Source organism: Nannospalax galili, unplaced genomic scaffold (assembly GCF_000622305.1).
Source record: "Nannospalax galili isolate Female #2095 unplaced genomic scaffold, S.galili_v1.0 scaffold582, whole genome shotgun sequence".
NCBI lineage: Eukaryota > Metazoa > Chordata > Mammalia > Rodentia > Spalacidae > Nannospalax > Nannospalax galili.
Window position 1 is genome coordinate 1,243,710 of NW_008349130.1, and position 24,892 is coordinate 1,268,601.

At 40.6% G+C, this 24,892-nt stretch overlaps 1 protein-coding gene across 5 annotated transcripts in view; it reads right to left on the minus strand.

The window, feature by feature from the left end:
* Positions 1-24,892, minus strand: part of Prim2 (DNA primase subunit 2) — a 266,955-nt gene that overhangs the window by 66,314 nt on the left and 175,749 nt on the right. For all 5 annotated transcript variants that reach the window (XM_008846505.3, XM_017801469.2, XM_029570115.1 and 2 more), the window contains exons 9-10: positions 11,733-11,805; positions 5,539-5,724 (exon numbers count right to left, since the gene is read on the minus strand). In XM_008846505.3, the coding sequence (XP_008844727.1) occupies positions 5,539-5,724; positions 11,733-11,805 (259 nt within the window). The remainder of the gene's footprint in view (positions 1-5,538; positions 5,725-11,732; positions 11,806-24,892) is intronic.

Genomic DNA, 24,892 nt, shown 5'->3' on the forward strand with positions numbered 1-24,892 from the left:
TCAATTCTAGTGAGTGAGTGAGTGACTCAATAACCAAGTCCCATGAAAAAATATTTTAGTGGTATGTCTTTTCATGTCTTTATAAAGGTTTTATAAATTTAACCTCTTGTATGTAGGGTGAGGTTTTTCCTCAGGTTAGACAGACTAGCATGTAAAATATATTTACAACTAAGAAAATTGGACATGAACCTTTATTATGATTATTTAAGTACATTTTATTTGCATAAAGCATGGTACATTTATTTTAGGAATCTAAGAAATTATTTAAGAAATATGACATTCAAGATGTCAAATATCTTTTGTAGAATCATTTATAAATCAAAGAATCATACTTGACAACCTAAGTGCAATTTTCAGATGTCTCCATGCTACACTGACAAGAGTGAATTGAAAGGGCTTTATTTAAAAATTTTTAACCCATCATGCATAGTCATAGAGCATAATTAAATCTAAGAATAAAAACTCAACATTATGAATCTAATATTTTGAGAGTAAGACATGCCATAAAGCAACTGGTTGGTATAGTAATGGTGTTCTAATACTAAGATCTTGTATCCTGTAGTTAAAATATGCATTCAGATAAAACTGTTCAAATATTATATAAAAAGCAGAATCTAAACACAAGTAGAAAAGCAGAGATTCTTTAAAGATACCAACCAAGTCTACAACCACCCTAAAACCAGAGACAAGAAAAGCTTCAGTAAGTGAAAAATTACTAACGAAACCAAGGAATGAAAGGTGAGCATTTTGCCCACTTCTACTCCTTTTCATGTCCTTCAAAGGGGCGCTTAACTTGCAACCCCTTAAAAGCATTACACATGTTTCTTCTACTCTGCCCTTGTACTTTTTCAACAGTTCAAGCACTGAAAATCCTTCAGCTCTATGAAAAGGCCCAGGCCGAGGCACAGCGCCAGAACATTTATGCAAGGCGATGGTGCTCTCAAGAGCAGGCCTCGGCTGTGCCTGGATTATGTCAACCATCCAATAGAACGCAAACCTCAAGGTCAGGATGCTAACACACAAAAGGGTAAAAACCTTTTGGAATTGTGCCTGTGACCAAAGGAAAGGATCAGACTGGCCTACTATAGCAAATCATTAAAATGCTTGCAGGCTGGAGAGATGGCTCAGTGGTTAAGAAACATACTGTTCTTGCAAAGAACCCAAGTTTGGATCCCAGCACCTACATCTGGTGGCTCACAACTCTCTGTAACTCCAGCTCTGGGGGGACTGGACACATATGGCCACTGTGAGCATCTGCACACCAGTGCGCTTGGGTGGACATATACACAAGTGCGTGCATGCTCATGAGCTGAAGTCCCAAAACAAAAGTCACGCCTGTCTTGCACCTAATATCTGTCTAGAGCTCATTTCTACTGTTTACATGCCAAAATACCCTTCCTTGGGTCAGATGGACATGAAAGCAGGCAGGACAGGAACAGGTGTCCAAGCCAGAGCAGACTGGCTGCCATGCCAGCTTTTTCCCCTTCTCTTCTCTCCTCTCTTACTTTACTGCACAAATCGAGCAAAAAAGCTAGTTCAAGCCTGTTTTCTCCTCAACACTAGTGTCTAACTTTCCCCTACTTCACAAGTACTTGCTACTGTTTGGTTAATTTTGTGTGTCAAGTTGACCAGCCTTTCAAGTGCTCAAAGCTTATTCTGTGTATCTGTGAGGGTGTTTCTGGATGAGCTTAACATCTGAGTTGATGGTTGTGGTAAGGCAGGTTGGTTGCCCTCTCTAATCAGTTGAGGGAAGACTTGAACAGACCAAAGGGGCTGACCTTCCTGTAAGGAGGAATTTCTTCCTGCCAGATTGCTTTGAACTACAGCCTCAGCTTTCCACTGCCTTCAGATTTAAAACTGAAACCTACTCTCCTGGGTGTTAAGGGTACTAGCACTTGACCTGCAGTCTTCTCATCAGTCCTCCTCTTCATGCCTTCAGATTCGGGCAAGAGCTGTACCCTGGTTATACAAGTCGCCAACTGTAGATCTTCAAGCTTGACATTCTCCATATGGGTCAATTCCTTATAATCAATTGATGAGCATGTACACATATGTATGTGTGAATATACACATACACAGTTCTGCTTCTGTGGAGAATCCTAACAGACTTGCTGTATAAGCTACTTTTCTGTTGCTGTGATGAAATACTAGGACCAAAGACAGCTTATGGGACTTTATTTTGCCTCATGCTTCCAGAGGGAGACATGGAAGAGGAGCATGGCGGCAGGCAGCTGGAGCAGGAAGTCCAGAGATCTCATCTTTAACCACCAACACAAAGCAGAGAGAGCAAACCGGAAGTGGAGCGAGGCTATAAACACTCAAAGCCCACCCCCAGTGACGTACTTCCTCCAGGAAGGCCACACTTCCTAAACTTTCCCAAACAGTGCTGCCAGCTGGGGACCATTTCCCATTCAAACTACCACATCTACCCACTTACTATATCAAATTCCTAATCTGAAAAGCAAAGCATAGTTTAAAGTAGTAACATAACTATGTCAAATAGCAGAACAAGATCATCACACAGTTTGACAAAGGTCCAATTAAGACTTTTCTTAACAGTCATAACATGACACATATGAAGAATTTATATATCGTTTCTTAACAAGTAATGTTATTTTTGGATAACCCATACTAAGGACATAATCAGAACTACAACCAATGTTTTATATCCTCAAGATATTGACTGAATTTACATTTTTGACCCATCAAATTACATAAAATCAGGGTTGGAGGGATGGCTCTGTGGGTAAAGTGCTTGCTGAGCAAACATGAGGACCTGATTTCAGAACCCTAGCATCCATCTAAAAAATCAGATGTGGGAATGGTGAGATGGCTGAGCAGGTCAAACACTTATTGCACAAGCCTCATGAACTCAGTTTAATTCCAGAATTCAAAGTGGGAAAAAAGAACCAACTCCCAAGAGCTGTCCTTTAACTTCCACACATGCACTGTGACACCTGTATATATGCACATTCATATTTTCTCTCTCTCTCTCTCTCTTTCTCTCTCTCTCTCTCTCTCTCTCTCTCTCTCACACACACACACACACACAAATTAAGTTTTAAATTTTTTTTTTTCTGTCTTTTTGAGACAGGGTCTCCTTGTAGCCCCAGCTGTCCTGGAACTCACTATGTAGACCAGGCTGGCCTTGAACTCACAGAGATCTGCCTGCCTCTGCCTCCCAAGTGCTGGGATTAAAGGTGTGCACCACCACCCCTGGCAAGTTTTAATTTTTTTTAAAACAGGATTGTAGCAGTGCATACCTCTAATTCCAGCACTGGGGTGGTAGGGACAGGAAGACCTTAGGGGCTGCCTGGTCAGCCAGTCTAGCTATAACGGTGTGCTCTAGGTTCAGTGAGGGACCCTGTCTCAAAAAACAAGGTGGAGAGTGATAGGCAAAGACAACCGGTGTCAACATCTGGCCTCCAAGTGAGCATACAGACACATTACTTGCAGAAACACATGCACATATGCATGCATCACACATACAACCAGATGTCCAAGAACAGGGGAATTACTGTACAGCAAATTAAAGTGACCTTTCAAAGATTAGTTAATAACCTGGAACGATCATAAAATAATGTCATTTTAAAATAAGGGGAAAAAAAGCAATGGTAGCTGGCTACCTAGACTTAAGAGAAAGCTTAAACTGTTAATAGTAATTATTTTTGAATGGGGGAGATAGCAGGTAAATTTTTTTTTATGTTTTTCTTATTTTCTAGTCAGAATACTTTAAAAAATAACAGAATAGAAGTCCAAGAAATACTCAAAGCTGTTCAAAGAAAATTGAGTCATTTACTTAAAACTCCATAGACAATTCTCAAGGAAGGCAGTCTTCGAAAAAAATCTAAGTTTAGGATCTTGTCTTAGTTTGTTTCTCCATTGCTGTGACAAAACACTCTGACCAATACCAACTTGGGGAGGAAAGGGTTTATTTAGCTTACATATCCCAGGTTGCAGTTCATCCGGGAGCCCAAGGGAGGAACTCAGGGCAGGAACCTGGAAGCAGGAGCTAAAGCACAGGCCACGGAGGAACTCTGCTTACTGGCTTGCTCCCCTGGCCCCTGCTCAGCCTGCTTTCTTATGCAACACAGGCCCACCTGCCCAGGGGTGGCACTATCCACAGTGGGCTGGGCCCTCCCACATCACTCAACAATCAAAAAAATGTCCCAGAGACATGGCCACAGGCCAGTCCAATGGAGGCAATTCCCCAATTGAGGCTCCCTCAACCCAGGTGTGTCAAGTAGACACTCCAGCTATCCAGCACAGACCTTTACACAATATTAAAAAGGTCTGTGGGTCTGGGGAGATGGCCCAGTGGATAAAGAGCATACTGCATAACATGAGGATCTGTGTTTAGGCCCCAGAGCCCAGGCAAAAGCTGGACATGGTAGTGTCTGCCTGTAACCCCGGTGCTGCTGGCATGGTCACAGAAGAATCCCAGAGCTTATTCATCAGCCAGCCCTAGCTGAAATGACAAGCTCTATACAGTGAGAGACTCTGACTCAAAAAGTAAGGTGGGGAGTGACAAACAAAGACACCTGACAACAACAATACACACACACACACACACACACACACACACACACACACACACACGCAGAGACAGACATGCAAAGAGACAGTCAGAGAGACACAGAGAGACAGAGAGAGAGATTTTAATAAGCATAGAATAAGAGCCATGTTACATATCAAATTATGTTATGGTGCAGCACACACAGAGTAAAGATCACGTAAACAAATCACACCTGTAAGCCAAAGAGCCAGGCCTCAGGAGAAGCCAAATGTGCCACCACTTTAACAAAGTTTCCCAGACTCCAGAACCATGAGAAAATAAATTTCTGTTATTTAAGCCACCAGTCTTTGGTATTGTTATAGCAGCACTAGAAAACTAATAAGACAACATAAAGTAGTTATTTATAATAAATTTACTTGGTAATATTCTTCATCCTATATTAACTTATTTTCTGGAAAACGAAAATCAAGAAATAAATAGCACATGCGATACAGTGCTTGACATAAGAGGGCAGCAACCACATTTCTAAATAAAATGTTATTATCTTGTAGTAATGGAAAAGAAATAAGGAATAGGTGTAAGAAATGACTGTTACAGTTTTAAAAGCAGTTGCTAGAGTTGATAGAGACGACTAACACTGCTCTAAGAAGGACTGAGCACAGCTGGAAAGAAAATATTTTAAGTTGCTTTCACTTTATTTGTTCATGATATCTCCTAATCTTTAAAGTGAGATTATCTATGTTTGTGTACATACATATGAATATACATCCTTACAAAAACACAACTCAGAAAGCAATTTCAGTCTTAGAATTACTGCTGACAGCACACCTACAAAGAAGACACCTTTCTCAAGCTTTTGTTTACCACTTATTAATTAATATGCGAATTTCTTTTTCTATAAACTAGGACACATTTATCTTTTTAGAATTTTCAACTGCATTTCAGTGCATATTTTAAAAACAGATGTTCTAATTTCCAGGCCGAATTAGCTTCCATTAACTACTGCTCTGGTTTTTCATTACCTTGTCTGGATCCATCTTGCCTTTGATAAATTCTTGCTTCCAGAACTGTAATGCCTGTTCCAAGGTCAAACCGATGCCCTTCAGGAACAGACCATACTGCATCCGGCCTCCATGACGAAGATGGTGATTATCCCGCAAAGCCTTATGCAACTGACGCATGCAAGGTGGAAAGGATTTGGTAGAAAGCTACAAGAAAAAACAAGTTTGGGTAATGTTGAAGACTTACTAGGCCCTTGTGATATTTGTTGTGATTGTAAATTCGGTCTAGTCAAAATTAAAAACGTAAGTAATAAGAAGCACTAATGTGTTACTATGATTGCAAATGAGCATTTTCTTGTCGGTATTTTATATTGGTCACACATTAAGATGATAACTCTTGGAACATACTAGTTCAAATAATAATAAAGCTTGTTTCATCTCCTTTTCAAAATTAATTTCTTTCTTCGGAGATAACTATAGAATTACATATTAGCTATAAGAAATAATATAAGGAGGTAGTATGTTCCAAGTTCCCCGTAAAGACAAAATCTTGAAAGACATACAGACTACCACATGGATGTAATCCACCATCCTTCCTTGGATTCCCTTGGTTGTACACTTATTTGGGTATTGTTGTGTGTTTAATTTTATGCAGTTTCATTAACTTCGCCACAAAGACTCCACCTATTTCCTTTATTTATTTATTTATTTGTTTATTTATTTACTCATTTAGTGCATGTATGTACACACATGTGCTTATATGTGTGAAGACCAGAAATCAATGTTGGGTGTCATCCTCTAACACTCTCCACCTTATCTTTTGAGACAGGGCCTCCCACTGAACCTGGAGCTTGCTGTTTCAGGTAGACCGGCTGGTCAGCAAGCTTCTGGGGTCCCCTGTTTCTGATTCTTCAGTGCTGAGTTTACAGGCACACGCCACCATGAGGTACTGGGATCCAAACTCAGGACCTCACACATGCATGGCAAGCACATTGCCAACTGAGTCACTTCAAATGCCCCTCTTGTTTCCTTTTGATTCCTGCTTTTTGTACAGTGTTCCACTGTAGCTAACCTGTTCATTTTTATAACTTGGTCATTTCAAGAGTACTGACTAAATAAAATCACACAGTACATAACATCTGAGGATTGGCAGTTTTAATTCAACAGACTTCTTTGAGATTTATTTAAACTATCACATAGATGGTCATCTACCATGCAGTACATTCTGTAACTTGGGTGAACCACAGTCTGCTTGATCATTTGCTCACTGAACAACAGTTAGGCTGTTTTCAGTTTTTTATTACAAATAAAACTGTTACGAATGTCCTTGTGGGGTCTTGTGTGAATATGAGTCCATTTCTCTGAAATAAAGCTCTACAGGTACAAATTGCTGAACAGCAGATTAATTCAAAAGATAAATATAAAGTAGAACAAAAAATAAGAGGAATGGCTTCAAAGGGAAAATTCAAATAAATATGTTTAATCAATAGTTTAAAAAACGAAGGTCTTTTGTTTAAAGTCAGAAATGAACTATCACTGCCCATTTTAAATCCAATGTTTTCACTTCCAGCCTCGATCACAGCCCTCTAACTTCCTCCCACACCTCCACCGGCATTCTCCCAGCCTGTCTTCTTGTCAGCTCACTTTGAAAGAGCAGGTCTCACTTTGTGTGACTCTGCTGCTCCCCCTAGTGACCATCTAATTTCTCTCCATCCTTTGAAATCAACTCACCTTTTCTATCCCCAACCTAAGCCATCCAGACCTGTATCCCCTTGGCAGAACTAATAGAAAGGGTTTTAGATTGTTTTTACATGACTCCTTAGGTTCTTTCCTAATAAAAAAAAATTAATGCATATCCAAGATCCTTAATATGAGCATGCACTGTCTAACAATGCACTCCACAACAAATATTTATTCAGTGTTTTTTAAAAAAAGATGAAAAAAACTTAGTTTTTCCTTTAATTTAGCTAAGTAAAGGGAAAATACGGCAACTATTATACAGGTCAAATGTGCACTAAGCTAAATAATAAGCATCCCAACAAGGGCACATGATGAAGGCTGGAGAAGCCATGCTGGACATGGGAGCTGAACCTGCAATAAGGATGGGGATTTACTTTACAAATACAAACCCGTTGTCCCCGCTGCCTATTCACCATCCTATGGTCACACAGCCGTGCTCCCGCCTGTTCATCTGCTGGTGCCCCCATGTACCCTTCCCACGCCCACACCATCTAGCTACAGCCAAGCAGTTCTGCAAGACACAATTCAACTCCAGTCTCCTGATACAATTCTTTGACTCCTCGTACTCAAAATAGCCAAATATTTATTGTACATCTATTAAGTGTGCAGCCCTAGCAACCACCACTGAAGAAAAATGTGAAAAATCTCATCTTCAAGGAGTTTACATTCTAATGCAAGAGGAGAGACTATAAACACGAATACAGAAGAGGCAGCATCTGACTTCCACAGCAGCACTACGGATAAGGCAGAGTGGTGGGAGACAACAGAAGCCCCTCTAAAGAAATCACGTTTTACCTAAGACACGTATTTCAATGAGGATCTGAGAGTATTGGTCGCATTAAGAAAACGAAAACCATGTGCTGGAACAGCGAGTGAGCCAGAATGAAGTAGAGACAAAACTGCAATAAGGAGGTCAGTTTTGTAGGCCAAGAAAACGAGTCTGGACCCTAGTCAACCATGATGGAGTCCACCAAAGGGTCTGATGGCTTCACAAATAAAGAACTGTGGCTGTTATGGTGCAAATAGATTGCATGGGACAGGAATGGAAATAGGATGAATACTTAAGAGAACTAACAGCAGTACAGATTACAAAAATGGAAGCAATAGCACACAGGGTTGGCCATATTGAGACGGGAAAAAAAAATGGAACTGGAGTTGACAGATAAGAAGAGGCTATGAGATGCTGCAGAAGCCAAGAACAACAGACAGCACTGTGCAAACTAAAACCATCCAAGAATAAGAGGATGGGATCAGCAACAGGGGTGGTATCTGATTGCAGGGCATGATCCCAGGGCTTTAAAGAAGCTGGAGCTCTGGCACAAACAGCTTAGAAGTGGTCATGTGACCCAATGGAAACACCCCATACCTACACAGGGTCAAGGCAAAGTGCAGTCTCCACTTGAAGAGGGCCAGAGGCCCAACAGTGTCATTGACCAACACAGATTTCAGTTAGAAAAAGAATGCAATGGAGATAGGTAGTGAAAGTATGAAAATATCAGGAGACGTTGGTATTATTCTAAGGATGAGGCACCAGACAGGAAGCAGTTCAAATAAAGATATGTCTAAGGCACAGACCTACCAAGTGAGAAGCATCACAGCACTTACTTAACAACATTTTATATTTTAATGCTCATTTGCTACGTGGTTTACTTCTCCCAAGTAAGAAGTCACAGTTCAGGCTTGCACAGAGCTGATAGGCTCAATGCATACTTGCCAAATGAATCAGTGATTACATTTCTATCTACTCCCACAATTGTATTTGCTTGTGAATGGGAAAACACTTAGCTAGACCTAAGAACAGAATTAATTTCCAACCATTCATGCAAGCACAAATCATGGGGAAAGGGAGAAGTTGGGAAGGAACCATTTGAGGTGAAATATGTATTTAGAGGAAGTTAAAAAACAAGACACTCCTTTTTAAATTAACCCATTTGTCAGAGAACTACTGGTGGTTTTTTTTTGGGGGGGGGGTTGGTCTTTTTGAGACAGGGTCTCCCTGTAGCCCCAGCTGTCCTGGAACTCACTATGTAGACCACGCTGGCCTCGAACTCACAAAGTGTAGAACCCTGAGACCATCTTCATTCACCCGCTACCCCCCAATCCCTCCAGACCCCCACTAATTGCTCTTTTAGCTTCTGTAAAATGCTTGGCTGCTGCTTTAGACATGCCTAGACATACCCTGGCAGCCCTGACCCCCACCTGCTATTCCCCACCCCCTTTCCAGGAAACTATAGATTAAGCAAGCATGAGCATAAAAACTGCCCTATAAGGTAAAAACGGAGACTCCTGGCCCTACAGGTAACAGTCAGCACATTCCACAGCCCTTAGAATAGCACCTACCAATAAGAAACTTCCAGGGCTGCATCTTATACATCCAATCAGTTTAAAATTATGTTGATACTGACTAGGTATTTGAACTATATTTGAAGGCATTAAACAATTACTGTCATTTATCTTTAGGCTGGATAATACTGTGATAATGTATTTGTTTGTTTTTTGAGACAGGGTCTCACTATGCAACTCTGACTGGCCTGGAACTCACTATGTGAATAGGTTAGCTTCGAACTCACAGAGATCCATCTGCCTGCCTCTGCCTCCCAAGTGCTGGGATTAAAGGCAGGTGGCAGAGGCAGATGGATCTCTGTGAGTTCAAGGCCAGCCTGGTCTACATAGAAGTTCTAGGACAGCTGGGGCTACAGGGAGACCCTGTCTCAAAAAGACCAAAAAAAAAAAAAAAACCAAAAAAACTAGACACTCATAAGAACAAATTTCAAATCATCAACCATGTAACCATGCTATTTACAGGCATATTAATGGTCAAGTACTAGATCACGACTCTCCAAATAAGAGGAAATGTAGTCATTCTGGTCTGTCTCTAGTAACTTTATGATAATTCTTGTTCCTAACATTAAAATCCTGATACATTCTTAACTGTAAGTAAACTGATAATTGTCTAAATAAAATTATTTATAGCAGGCTTATTGTTTCTTTTGGGGATAGAGTATGAATTCTATTATTTAGTAAAGAAAATTCTAAAAATTGAAGTACAGTAAAGTATAGGAATGACTTTTCTGGGAATGCCCCCCTTTTACCTAACTTTACAACCAAAAGTTAATCTTGTATTTTGAAGTCATTTAACACTATTCAATCTGCCTTCCTACTGTGTAATCAGCTTATTAGGAAAACAATGCAAAAGGAGTTTACATTTGAATGCAAAGAGACAATGGGCTCCTATTGCAATCAACATGTGCAAGCTAAGCTAAACAGATAGCTTTCATCTATAACTATGCTCCCTCATGACCCTTCCTTGCTCCTGACCCAGAATATTGTGTGTGTGTGTGTATTTGTGCTGTGAAAGTATCAGCACTGAAAACAACTTTGGAAGCAACAAATTATCCACAGTATGCATTGCAAACAACAGGTGGGATTAGAGTGATAACATGTTTGTGGTTTTTGTGTTATTCTGAGGGGGCAGAAAAGGGAAAATTCTTCCCTGACAAGACAAAATTCCTCATTTCCTTCCTTGTGATGCATGATGTACTGATTAAATAAAAAGAGGCTCACTCCTTCTGCTGGAGGAACAGTTCTGAGAGAAATCAGAAGGACCAGTTAGAGAACAGATCAGGCTTACTCTTGGTTTAAATGACTCCAAAAGTGAGGCTATCTTTGTTCAGGCACTGCTGCATTCCAGCATCCACCTGGCAAAGTGCTTCTGTTATGGAAATACAAAGTAAAACAAAGCAGAAGTGAACTATGCATTAATGCAGGCATTCCAAAGATGGCAGCCTCTAGCTTAGCATTACTGATGAGTGGTATTGCTGAACTGCCTCCCTCACTCACATATTTAAGTTGTAACCTCCAGTACCTCAGAGTGTGACCATATTTGGAAATAAAGCCTTAAAAGAGGTAATTAATCTTGTATGAGGTCATGATTCTAGAGTCAAAGGTGACCAATGTCATAAGAAGAAAAAAAATAGCAGGGTTGCTTGCCAACAGTGGAAAAAGCATCTGAAGACACAGGAGAGTAGAATCTACAAAACAAGAAGACTGACTCCAGGGGAGGGGCAGGGGAATCAAGCCTACTGTCACCTTGAAGAACTTCAACTTCATATCTCCAAATTACCAGCAAATAAATTTCTGTTACTTAAGTCACTAATCCATGGTATCTACTATCACAGTTCCAGCTAACTAATACTTGCCATTTCTCCGTCTCTAAATGTATGTGGAATCTGAATATAAACATAAATATTACCTATCATTACTTAAAAGAATCCCCTTTTGGAATATTTGATTAAATTAAATTACAAACAATTTCCCCTTAAATTTGGTTTTCCTACAATTTAAAAAACCCGCATGCACAGGACATGAGCTAGTCTTTAAAAATGATGAGCAAGCAATGGTATAACACTGTCCCATCTTCCCATCCAAAGATCACTAGGTGAAGAAAACCTGTTTTAAAACAAGGTGGTACTTACCGAATCAATCTGATCTAAGGAAATCTTCCCAGCATTCCTCTGTGTACTGTAATCTTGACCAGTGTAAGAATGGCTTGAAACAAACAAACAAAAAAGAACAAAATATTAAAATAGGATTTGTAAAATACTTTTGACCTCTTCAAAGATAATTTCTATTTTAATATTAAAGTCATAGTAAAATAACATTTTATATATGAACCTTAGCAGAAATATAGTCAAGTACTTTAAATGTGTTTAATAAAACATAGTGAATTACCTAAAAATAATATGTAAATATGTTAATGGCCTGCACTTCCTGCTTCCTGACCTAGGGTATTACTTTCACTTATAATCACAATCTATACTGATGAAGCTCAAAGCTTTACTACTTACACCTTACTAACAGCATTGTAACACAGCAAAAAAGAAATGGTGGCTTATGCCAGAAACCATCCCTGAGGCTGCAGAGGTGATGGCTCTGTGCTTAGCACTTGCTGCTCTTCCAGAGAACCCACGTTCAGTTCCCAGCACCTTCAATGGGCAGTTCACAACTGCCTTACAGCTCCAGGGGATCTGACACCCTCTTCTGGCCCCCTTGGTCACTCACACACGTGGCATGCACATACGCATGCACAGACACACATACACACACACACACACACACACACACACACACACACAAAGCACTATGATTAGGTTAGAGTTTCAAGTTTCAATCAGAAACAAAATTATTTAGGGCACTGTAGGCCATTATAAGGACTGCATTTTTTTCCCTCAAATAATTTATTTTCGAATGGAGATGATATTGCCTACTTTCAGTGGTGACAAGTAGATCTGAATTAATACAATTTTTAAAGGCCTGACATACAGTAAGTCACAGTTCATTACAATATATAACAGTTTAAAATATTTAACAGTTCTTAGCATGCCAGGAGTCCTCACCTATATTCTCTAATTAAGCCCTCACATCCATTCTGAGAGAACATTTATTTTACATGTGGCAGATGAAGAAATTGAGACAGAAAATGTACAAACTTGTTAGGATCAAAGCACAAAGTCTGTGGTGGAACTGAATGCAAACCTTTGACTCTTCCTCCGTTTCTTTACTATGCTGAGTCATCCCCTTCCTATCATAAATGTCTCTGTAGTATTATTTACAAATTAGGAAACATAACAACATACACTACCTAAAGCCATTCATCTCCTCGACAAAAATCTACCCATCTCTGAAAACAAGGAATCCAGTTTCACACAACAAAGAATGGTTGCTCCATTGCAAACCGTCAAACCATGATGACAAAGGCACAACTACATGGGAATCCTGACGAGAAGAGTCACCATGACCATAAGGAATTGCAGACAATGCCTGCTCTGCACAGAATCTTCCTGCTGAACCACACACTGTCAGGATGCTCTGTGAGAAGCTACTGTTTCCACAATTGATTAATTTTATTGAGTACTACGTACAAATTATGAAACAAACCTAACAGACCTATGGTAGGATGTGGGGATGACGCAGGTATGGCTATGAGACCGCCAGACACAAGTGTGCACATCCCCCTCCTGCAGCCCTTACGTGGAGGAGGCTAAGAATAGCCTAAGACTTTCTTGGAGAGCAGGATGAGCGGACTGACATTTAAGGAGGCCAGAATATGCCCCAAATACACAGATCACTGAGCTGAAGGCAATTTAACATGAAGCATTTCAGAAAGACTCTGGCCTAGCCCTATTTGCTCCAAAGAGGAACAGAGACTCACAATGACAAAGTGGTCCGACCCCTCTTCTGCCAGGAGAACAAAGGCTAACCACTGGCGGCAACTTCAGACCCACACCATCTGGAGTCAGAGCCATAGTGATCTGTGCGAACAAGCCTTAGCTGCCACTCCAGGCCTTCTGCGAGTTATTATCGTACAGATTCAGAGCCCTTTTCTTTTGTTTTGCCATTTTTCTAAAAATGTACTGCTCTTTGTTGAAAATGTTATAAAACTAGAATTCAAAATCACCTCTTGAGAACTACTTATTCTCTGGATGATATATATGTGAAATACAGATACTAATGAACTTGCTGATCTCTCTTGTTGCAGGAGTCTGTTCTAAAAAAGAACCTAAGGAGGTTAGAGGAAAAAATTTTTTTCTGTAAAACTCCATATTCTAAACACCCATCTTCTGTCCCTTATACTATTTTTTCCTTGGGTAACAAACTTCCGTGCAGTAATGTATCATGTGATCTCGTATATCCCATTAATCACAGTAGCATGATAGCACACAAAACTCTCGTGCTAACTAAACCAACAGCTGTCACTTTAAGTTTTACATTTCTTGGCATGTGTATGTGTGTGTGTGGTGTATGTATGTGTACGTTCATATGTAGGTGCTTCTGTGTATGTGGGTAGGTGTGCACATTTGTGTGAAGGCCAGGTTGGTGTAAGTGTCTTCCTCTGTTCGCCAATCTGTTTGCTGAGATGGGGTCTCAATGAACCTGGACCTCCCCCACTCAGCTAGTCTAGCTAAGCAGGTTGCCCTGGGCATCTCCACTTCCCATGAGCTGGGATTATAGGGGGACCACCATGCCCAACAGGCCAGCTTTTTATATGGGTGCTGTGGATCTGAACTCCAGTCCTCACTCTCGTGTGGCAAACATCTTATCCTCTGAATCATCTCCCCAGTCCCTGCTTTACACTTTATTATACAGAACATAACAGACAATTGTTTCAGTAACATTACAAGAATAAAAACACATTCCACTTTCCAATATTTTGCAGTGGAGCAAAGAGGCACCACAGGGCAATGGAAATGTAGAAGAATGAGTTTGAAGACCTTTCTTGTTCTGGTGTTTTAAATCACTAGTTTTAAAACTAGAGAAAGTCATTTAATTATCCTGATTTACCATCATCCTCATCTGTGAAATGGTGTTAATAATTCCAGGCTGAATAGAAATGCTGGTGAAAGCAAATAAAATGGTTTATTCAAATAAGGTCAGGGAAGTATGTATGGTAGATGAACACAAGGAAACTGTGGTGTCTGGACATCACAAAGCAGTTGTACATACGAATCCACACTGCTTGTAACAGCATGCACAAGACCTCTGTAAGCCCAAGACAGACAAAAACCAGCACTGGGGGAGGGGGCAAGAAGCCCCAGCCCTAGCTGAGGATCTGTCAGCAATTGATAGCTGCTGGGAGAGGGAGAGTCATCTTTCTTTAAGGGTGTAATGCTTGGTATGTTGAGCAGACTCCAAGGGACAGAGCAACACCCAAGAGCATTTGGGGAACATAGGTTAGACTCAATAGGCTTTAAGAAAAAACAAAAATAATAATAGAGGACATGTAATGAGGGAGAAGGTCTGAATATGATAAAAATATACTGTCTGAATTCTCACAGATCAATAAAAGTATTTTTTAAAAGATCAATAAAATATATTCTACTACATAGAGCAATTGCATTCTTGATCAATGAGCAAAGAGATAACAGGGTGGTTAAGGCAGACAGCAGAAGCCTACAGAGGAGACATTAGCCAGCTACGTCTGATGCCACACCTTTAACCCTGTAAACCTCAGTATTCAAGTGTATAAGGTGAAGGTGGTGATTACAATCACCTAACAGAACTGTTCAGATCAAATCTATTAGCAAAGGTACAAGTACTCGAGAAGTGGTAAAATGATATACAGACATGATTATAGGTGATTACTGATAAGACAGGGTCAAATTATTACTATACCACAAGGAAGCTGTTCTTAGCCCAGATTAATGCAGTATAAGTTCAAAAAGAAGAGAGAAAGAAGAAACACAGGCAGAGCACAGTGGCACGTACCTGCAATCCAGCACTCAGGAGGTTGAGGCAGGAGGATTTTCAATTGGAGGCCATTTTAAGCTACACAGCAAGGCTGAAGCCGGCCTGGGCTACACAGCGATACCTTGTTTCAAAGGAAATGTATTAGTTCAATGTCCTACTGAAAAATACACATACAATATCTGCATATCTGTGCACATGCATAGTTGAAGATCATCTAACAAGAAACACAGTGCTGGACAGGATTAATTTCCCTTCGAGTTATTGGTCAGGATAGTCCAAGAGACTTTCAAAGTAACACAGGCTATTGTCACAGCATTTGATTACCTCCCAGAACTTGAGGCTGCTGAAGACAGGACAGACTTTGGACATAAGACTTGAGTAATGGAGCCGGAGTCTCCTTCTCGAAGACTTAGTTTCAGAGGATACTACGTAAGTTACTAAGGGAGAAAAAAAATCAAACAAGGGTCCAAGGCCAGCTTTAAAGCCTAACAACCACACAATGACCTGCACAGCAAACTATTTCTAGCAGTACAGTAGTGGCACTTTTATCTTGGGGTAATCAACAGCTATCTAATTGCCTTAAAGCCCATTCAAAAGGAGGGAACTCGTGTGGTACTGTAAACATAGCCAAATACACGAAGATAGAGAGGTCATAGATCTTAGAGAAAACCCCATATCTGTCACATCCCTAGATAAATGCATATTTTTCTTTGTATGCCAAATATGGATCCTCATATTTACAGACAAGAATACCATTCACCACACATCAAAGAACCATCTTTTTGCAACAGATGGAGACTTACAAAGTCACACAACTGGTCAAACACAGAGAATAAGTGTCTGTGAGATGTCCAGCCCCAAGTGACACATCTACAATGGAACCTCTATGCCTAAGTCCCATGTAACACTGTGGAACAGGGAGGGGGTAGAGAGAATATTGATGCATCACCAACTCTCACCAGAAAAGCTGCCTCATGCAACAGAGGGCAATTAACACAGAAAATCACAAATGGCCAAAATGTACAGAAGAAGAGACTGTAGAGCACATATTCCTGGATAGGACTCCTATATTAAACCTCACCCACCCAGGGCTCAGGGACCATTGTGGAAGAGGGAGCAGAAAGACTGTAGGAGCCAGGGGTGGTGGACAACCACAAGGAAACAGTCTTTCAGGCCTCTGAGAGCTTGTTCATACAAACTTACAGCAATGGTGACAATATGTACAAGACCCATGCAAACTTAAACCAGACAAAAACCCAGCATAGAATTGAGGAAATAGGCAAAAAGCCCCAACCTTATCTGAGGAACTATTTATTGGCAACTGATCACTGCTGGGGAAGAGAGAGTTGGTCTTCTTTAAGAGAGTGACACTAGATAGGCTGACCAGGCTCCAGTGGATGAACTCACAGTGAAGGAACATCAGAGTACACAAACTTGAGTCAATAGGCCTTAACATATATAACAGAATGCATGAAATCCCATGGCAGGGGTTGCACATAGGGGAGGGGTTTCTAAATATGATTGAGATATATTGTATGAAATGCATAAAATTCAATAATATATTGAAAAATAAAATAAAACAACAAAAAAGACAAACACATTTGCTAAAATGACAATCATTTATATAGACTTGATTTTCAACATTTTATTAATATATACAAAAAGGGGCCTGGAGAGATGGATCAGTGGTTAAAAGCACGGGCTGCTCTTCCAGAGGACTCAGGTTCCATTCCCAGCACCCACAGGTCAGCTAACAATTCCAGGTCAAGGGAATCTGATGCCCTCTTCTGGCGTCTGTGAGCACTGCATGGCGTGAGTGCACTTACTTGCAAACAAAACACTCAAACACATAAAAATAAATAAAAAATTTAAATATATAAAAAGGTTAATTTCCAAGGAAAAAGGTAGAGGCTGCTGTGGGGGCTCTTGCCCAGGGTCTCTCCTTCCTGGTCCACTAGGACAGGATGTTAGGTACCTGTCCCCTGTGTTAATGAGAGCTCTGCCTTGGCCTTCCCTGCCATACTGGACTGACATCATTGAACTATAAGCCAAAATCAAGGTTTCAACTATGAAATTGTTTCTGTCAAGTATTTCTGTCACAGCAGAGAAAAGCAACTAACGTAATATGCTAGGTCATTAGAATATGTCCAGGAGTATTGTTTTTCCTCCCAAAAGCAAGCACTGACAGAAGTGCACAGATGAGGGACAGGAAAGAAGACAAGCAACACTTCCACAGAGTAAACCCTTCCCAACTCACATTAGCTCATGAAACAGGAGTTATAAGGAGTGAAGTGTTGCTGCAAGAAAAGCAAGGCCCCTCTCCACAACATCCAGAAAGGTGTCAACCTCACACTATACTCCAAATGAAGGCAGATGCTACCCCAAGAAGCTGAGTGAATTCTCATTTCATGACTCTAAAAGATGCAATCCTTTTATAAATATATCTTAATGATTACATTAGAGAAACACAGAAACAGTAACAGCCAATTTTAATAACAAAAAATACTATCTAAGGGAAGATACATAAGCAAATCCAACAGAAAACATTTATTTGGGGGAACATTCATGGCCACTACTGTTTAGTTTTTTAATAAAGGGAATTCAGGGTATAAAAGCTGTTTTGTTCCTAACCTTTTATAAAAGGGGAACTATCACAAATTTCTTTTCTTCCAAACACAGAGTTTAAAAACATTTTAACGGGTCACAAAATTCAAATTATGTTCCCAATCACTATTTTGTCAAGAGGAATGCTTGATTAACTAATCAGAGAATATTGAAAAAAATCCAAGGTCCAATCTCTTTATTTCTCAGTTTAGTCACTAATCTGCCACAAATACAAAAGGAAATAGACAAGCCAATCTATATACCAATTTGCTCATTCATAAACAAGGGGGCAAAGAACTAGGAATCCCAATGGTTTGCTTGTGTTTTCTATGCACCATTCATCGTTTCTTTGCTAGAACATCCAGTGAAAGACACTAAGGGTGGACTGTGAGAGTCTTCTCAAGTTATAGAAAAGTGGTAACGACAGTAAGGCCGTGGTTTGATTATTCAGTTACACTAGAATATGTTCTGAAGCTCTGGTTGTAATGGGTAGAGTGCCCTTTTTCAAAAATGTAGCACTGCCACAGAGCAGCAAAATACCTGCCACTCCTTAATAGAACCAAAATTGCAGAATGGATTCTTTTTTAAAAAAATGCCAGTAAGCTGCCAGACTCTAATAGGTTTTTCCCTATGTCCCAGTTATTGTCCTTATAAAACAGATTCTAATTACAAAATTACAGAACAAAACAACAAATAACATAGAACACTGCCCGAGCCCCTGTTTAGCCCCTTAATTTCTCATCAGATACTCATGAAGCACTTTCTGACCAAGGAAGGGCCCAGGTAGTGAAGGGCACAATATAGTAGCCCTACACAGATACTCGGAGCACACATGCCAGCCACACAAATGTCTTCTAAAACACAGGCAGGAGACTATGGCAACATGCAGCAGCAAAGGTTCATAAGCCATGGAATGACACAATATAGGTAACTTCAGAAACTCAGACTACAAGATTCTAGAATGTTCTTAGAATACTGTTGCAATGTGTGGCAGTAAGTCTAGGATGAATGGAGAAACCTGCTAAACTAGGAGGGAAGGAAACCTGGTGAATGGCACAAAGGGATAAGATGAAAGAGATGACAATCTGCAGGAATGAGGGCATGGGAGGGCTGTGGGAAAATGCAAGATTGAAGTCAGAAAATAATTCAAGTTTCAAGGCTTAGAAGCTGATCACAAACCGTCAAAGCCTGGTGTTGTAGAACTTTTAATGTTTGCAATTTAACAATTCTTTACACATAAAAATATTCTAGAATTGTGGTCAAGTTCACAAAAGTGTCTGATCTGAACTTATGAAAATTGCTCTTTAAAGCAAGCATGTGATAAGGAGATAGTATGTGGGGATAAGTGTATTTGTCCCATTAGAGAGGTTTAGTGCTTACCAGATGGACAGACAGACATAATGAACAGAGCCAAGGGAATTTCTAGTTCCCAAGTCACAGAGAGGTAAGTTTTAGATAAAAAGAAAACATAAGTAAAGAGGGGAAAGAGCTGAAATTAGGTTGGAAATACAATGCAGGCATTTAAATAAACCTCAAATCCTGTCTCCTTTTGTAATAACAGTGCGAAGTCTCTAAGGGCTCTTTTCCTTTGTTTGTTGTTTATGGTGTGAGGTTTTGAGGGGCTTAGGGCTTTATGCTAGTTTGTCTTGGTTTTGCGAAGACCAGTCCTTACCATACAGCCCAGGCCACCCTCAAAATCCACCTTTCAGATGGGATTATTACAAGCACATGTGACCATTTCTGAGGTTAAGTCTATGTTTTAATGAAAAACTGTGTCAAGTTTGAAAACCCAAAATTAGTATGCACAATATTTTCTAAGAAAACATAATTTGGCAATTATTTATAACAAATTCTTTTCAAGTAATTTGGTGTTTTTTAAATCTGTTTTTAGATGCTAGTTGCAAATTATCTACAATAAGAACTAATAATAACCCACAAATTATGTGCAAGTACCTTTCACTGTAACATTTATTCAATACACTTAGGGACAACCTATTTGAAACTCAGCCACATCAGAAGTTTCTCTTCCTATCTTGCTTCTTCAAGTAAGAAGCAAGGGGCAGTAAGAAGCAGGCAGCTACGGCTAGATTTCCAATACAGTGTAAAAACACACACAGACATTCACAAAATGGTTTCAATAATTTAAAGCTAAAAGGAGAAAGGCAACACATTATAAATACCCCTTGTTTGCTGCTGCAACATAATACCTGACAAAAGCAACTAAGGGATTGGGGAGATGGCTCAAAGGGTAAAGCATGTACCATGCAACCACAAAGGCAGGGAGTTGGGATCCCCAGCACTCACATAAATGCTGGGCAGGTACAGTGGCTCACCTACTATCCAAGCACACAGGAGGCAAAGATAGGGGATCCCTGGAAAAAACTGGCTAGTCAGACTAACCAAATTAGCGAGCTCTGGGTCCAAGTGAAAGATTCTACCTCGATATATAAGGTGGAAGGTGAAGATGATCAATGTCAACCTCTGGCCTTCACACGAATGTACTACATATGTATCCACACATGCACATGTGAACACACACATTACAACCCCCCCCCCAAAAAAAAAGCAATTAAAGGAAGAAAGGGTTTATTTTGGCTCATAGTTCCAGGGTACAGTCCACCACGGTGAGAAAGGCATAGCAACCAGGAGATGAGGAAGCTGGTCACACTGCATTCGTAATCAAGAAGAGATGAATGCTGCTGCCCACCTCACTTTCTCCTTCACCCAGTCCAGGACCTCACCCCATGGACGTTGTCACCCACATTCACAGTGGACTTTCTGGTGGGAATGATTTTTCTAGGAATGCCTTCTGTTGCAAATGGGAATCTTACCTAGTCTTATAACCAATGTTAATCTTATGTTTTGAGATCATTTAACACTATTTCAGCTTCTTTACAATGTAAACAATCTTACAAGGGCTTTGTTTCCTCTTGTAAGCTAAACATAGAGCTTTAATCCTTCATGACCTTCCTTGCCCATCCCAAAATTGTGTGTGTGTGTGTGTGTGTGTGTGAGAGAGAGAGAGAGTGTGTGTGGTGAAAGTATTAGAGACAGCTACATGAGAGTGAATTATCACCAGTTTATGTTGCAAACAGGTGGAATAGATTGATAACATCTGTTTGTGATTGCATGCGCTGTTCTGGGTCAGTAGGGGGTCTGAAAGGGAAAATCCTTCCCTGATATAACAAAGTTCCTCATTTCTTTCCCATGTGATGCTGTATGCACTGTTTCAATAAAGAAAGATAAGTAAATAAAGAAGAGTTCCAAGAGAAATCAGAAGGAGCAAGTTCTAAGAATAGATCAGATTCACTCTTGGTTTAAACAACTCCAGTAACCTGACAGCTTTGTTCAGGCACTGTGGCATCTCTAACACATGTTCTCAATTCAATGAACCTAATCTAGATAATACCTCACAGTGACTCCCAGAGGCTATCCTAATCTAGACAATCACTGCAGGCATGCCCAAATGTTTATCTCCTAGGGGATTCTAGATCACGTCAAGTTGACAAGATTACCTATTACAATCCCAAACCTCTATATAACATGATGCCATCTTTAATACAATTAATTCAGCACTAGGGAATGAGATGACTAAGACAGTTAATCACCTTCAAAATGAACTACAGTTGTTGTTGTGTTTTTTTTTTTTTTTTTCAAAAAGAGACAAATACCTAATTTACAGAAAACACTTGATATATAAAATGATAAATCTGAAAAAGTCACCTGTGCACATTAATCTGTGAGAGGCAGACATACTCTTGTAGAAATGTAAGTGCTAGTGGATGCACATGAGTATCAACATGACCATTTAGGCACTCAACCGGAAACTGCATTGGAATAGAAACTGTGAGTAGAAAAAACAAAAGAAAGAGGCACAGAAGTGGGTTTCCGAGTCTTACAGCAAGATTAGCTGGTTAGGGGGCAGGAGGTGTCTTTTCATGCTAGGGCACTGATTATTTGCAGAAGATGAACATCAAACCTCAGTGACACTACTGTGACACAGGTGCACACAGCACCACTGACGGAATGAGGCAGAAACCAGCAGTTCAGGGATGATTATGTCTCCAATCATTTCTTCCTTTTCACACTACTGATAAAACTTGAGGGAGTAAACAGTAGTGAAATATCTGCAACTGTTGAAGGGTTAGCTGGAGCTGATCCTCCTGTGTGACTTCTGGAAGCCCACTCTGCCCAGAGCAGACCTGGAGATGTAAACCAACACGGGAGTGAGCAGGGCACAGGGACTAAGAGCAGAATCCCTGGAATCCAGCAGTCATGGGTTTGCATATACTGTGTCTGAGATTTTTGCAAAAATCTCCTAATGTTAGTTATCCCTCCCCATGCTAACGCTAAACGTCTTTAGAAAAGGCCATATGGAAACCAGTAAGAATATATATACACATATACATTATAAAAAGAGCTCAAAAGGAGGGGCACTGTCCCTACTAGACACCATAATTTAAAGTAAAAGCCCAATGTCAGGATTGGACATCTTTTGGAACTGCTGACCAGGGGTCCATAGACCCTCAAACACTACTGGCCATTGCCCCTGCTCTTGATTACCCACCAAAACTGGATGGTAAGACCCTATTGCTGAAGACACTACATACATGAGCCATAGAGAAAACAAGGAGAAATCAAGCTAGTGCTGACTTCAAAGCTTCATCTCTACTGCCTAGCGTTCATGGTATTAGAAGATGCTAAGTAGGCTACTAGGAGAGAAAATCATAAACATTACACAGCTATGAATCCTGTGTGCATCAACAACAACTGGCCTGGCAAGATAATGCCCTCTGGTGCACAAATATGTGAGGAACCAATCACTTTCTAATTAGATTTAAGGCCAGCTTCTTAAGATGGAGTCCATTCCTACATTGATATCAGGCCTAAGAAACTGTGGTTAGACAGGACACAGGCCATTGGCAAGAGCAATTCCTAATGACATTATTTTTAATTTTTAAATTTTTTTTCAAAATTTATTTTTTTTAATTATTTTTATTTTATGTGTATGTGTGTATTGCCTGAATGTAGGTAAGTGCATTCATATCATGCAATGCCCACAGAAGTCAGAAGAGGCTGTTGGATCCCCTGGGACTGGAGTTACAGACAGTTGTTAGCTGCCATGTGGGTGCTACGATTCAAACCTGGGTCTTCTGCAAGAACAACCAGTGTTCTTAATCACTGAGCCATCTCTCCAGCCCCCCTAATGACTTATTATTATCTTTGTGGAAGAGGGGGCAGGAAGATTGTAAGAGCCAGAGGTGTGGATGACCACAAGGAAAGTTTTCCAGACAGCTGGAAAATTACTCATGAATTCACAGCAATGGTGACAGCATGCCCAAGTCCCACCAAGGTCAAATCAGACAAAATCCCAGCATAGTCTTGGGGAACAAGGTAAGAAACACCAACCCTACCTAAGGAAATATTGGAGACCGGTGACTACTGGGAGGGGAGAGTCAGTTTCTTTTAAGGGTGAGAGTCCTGGTAGGTTAACTAGGCTCCAGTGGATGAACCTGTACTGAAGGGCATTTGGGGACATGAATTCACAAATTTGACTCTATTGGCCACATATATTATACACATATACATACAGAGAAAGAGAGAGAGAGACACAGAGAGAGACAGAGAGAGACAGAGAGAGAGAGAGAACATGAAATTAGGCAGGACTTACTAAGGGGGGTACAGATAGGGGAGGGGATCTAAATGTGACCAAAATATATTATATAAAATATGTAAAAATTCAATTAAAAAAGGAAAAAATAAAGAAATGGTAACAGAAGATAGAGAAGTAACATGTCCCTGTCACATCCTAAAAACTATGTGGGCACTATGGGAAGAAGGAAAGACACCAGAGGATCTGGCCATGTCTGAGTACCTGTCTTGCTGGTTGGTAAAATGTGGCAGCCACCAGGGAAAATAGCTGAAAAGCCACAGGTCTAAAACTCTTTTCTCCCGTTTATAGTAAACTTGACCAGGGTTCCCTAGCAGCCACTAAAAACAAATTTCCCACCATCTGTGTTCAAAGTCAAAGGTGCATGTGCCAGATGCAGGTCTGTGCACAGCACTTACTGATCTGTCTTGGGACTCTGTGAAAAGGACCCAAGCTCAGGCCCCATCCACATAGCACACACCTTGTATGTGAATCACACCAAGGCTCTGGTCAGAGCTGAGGCTCACTGCCTTTGTCCTATGCTCTGTTTACAAAGGAGAGCTGTGGAGTGGAAGCCTCATCATCAAAGGAAAAGCGCCCCCCTTGATGCTCTGAGAAAGGCCCTTTGAGCTCAGGTGCTTTGGGGCTAGATGGGAGGTCTTAACCCTGGTTTGCTTCTAATCCTCCACAAAAGGGACCCAGGTTTCTCCAGCAAGAGCTACGGCACAAAAACTCCACCTCAAAGCTTGAAGTCTACCTAGGGGAAGCAGTGCAGCCTTGAGCTGAGCATTGCAATTTGTAAATTTGTACTTCTAATTTTTTTCTGGATTGTAGTCTCCCAAAGTCCTATAATGAGGCACAAGAAATCACTTTTAATTGTTTTGTTTTGTTTTTAAAGACAGGATCACTCTGTAGTCCCAGCTGGCCTGGAATTCACTCTGTAGACCAGGCTGGCCTCAAGTTCAGATCTCACAGAAATCCACCTTCTCCTCCTCCTCCCAAGTGCTGGGATTAAAGGTGTGTACCACCACGCCCAGTCTTTTTTTTCTCCTCCTCCTCCTCCTCCTCCTCCTCCTCCTCCTCCTCCCCCCTTTCCTCCTCCCTCTCCTCCTCCCTCTCCTCCTCCTCCTCCCT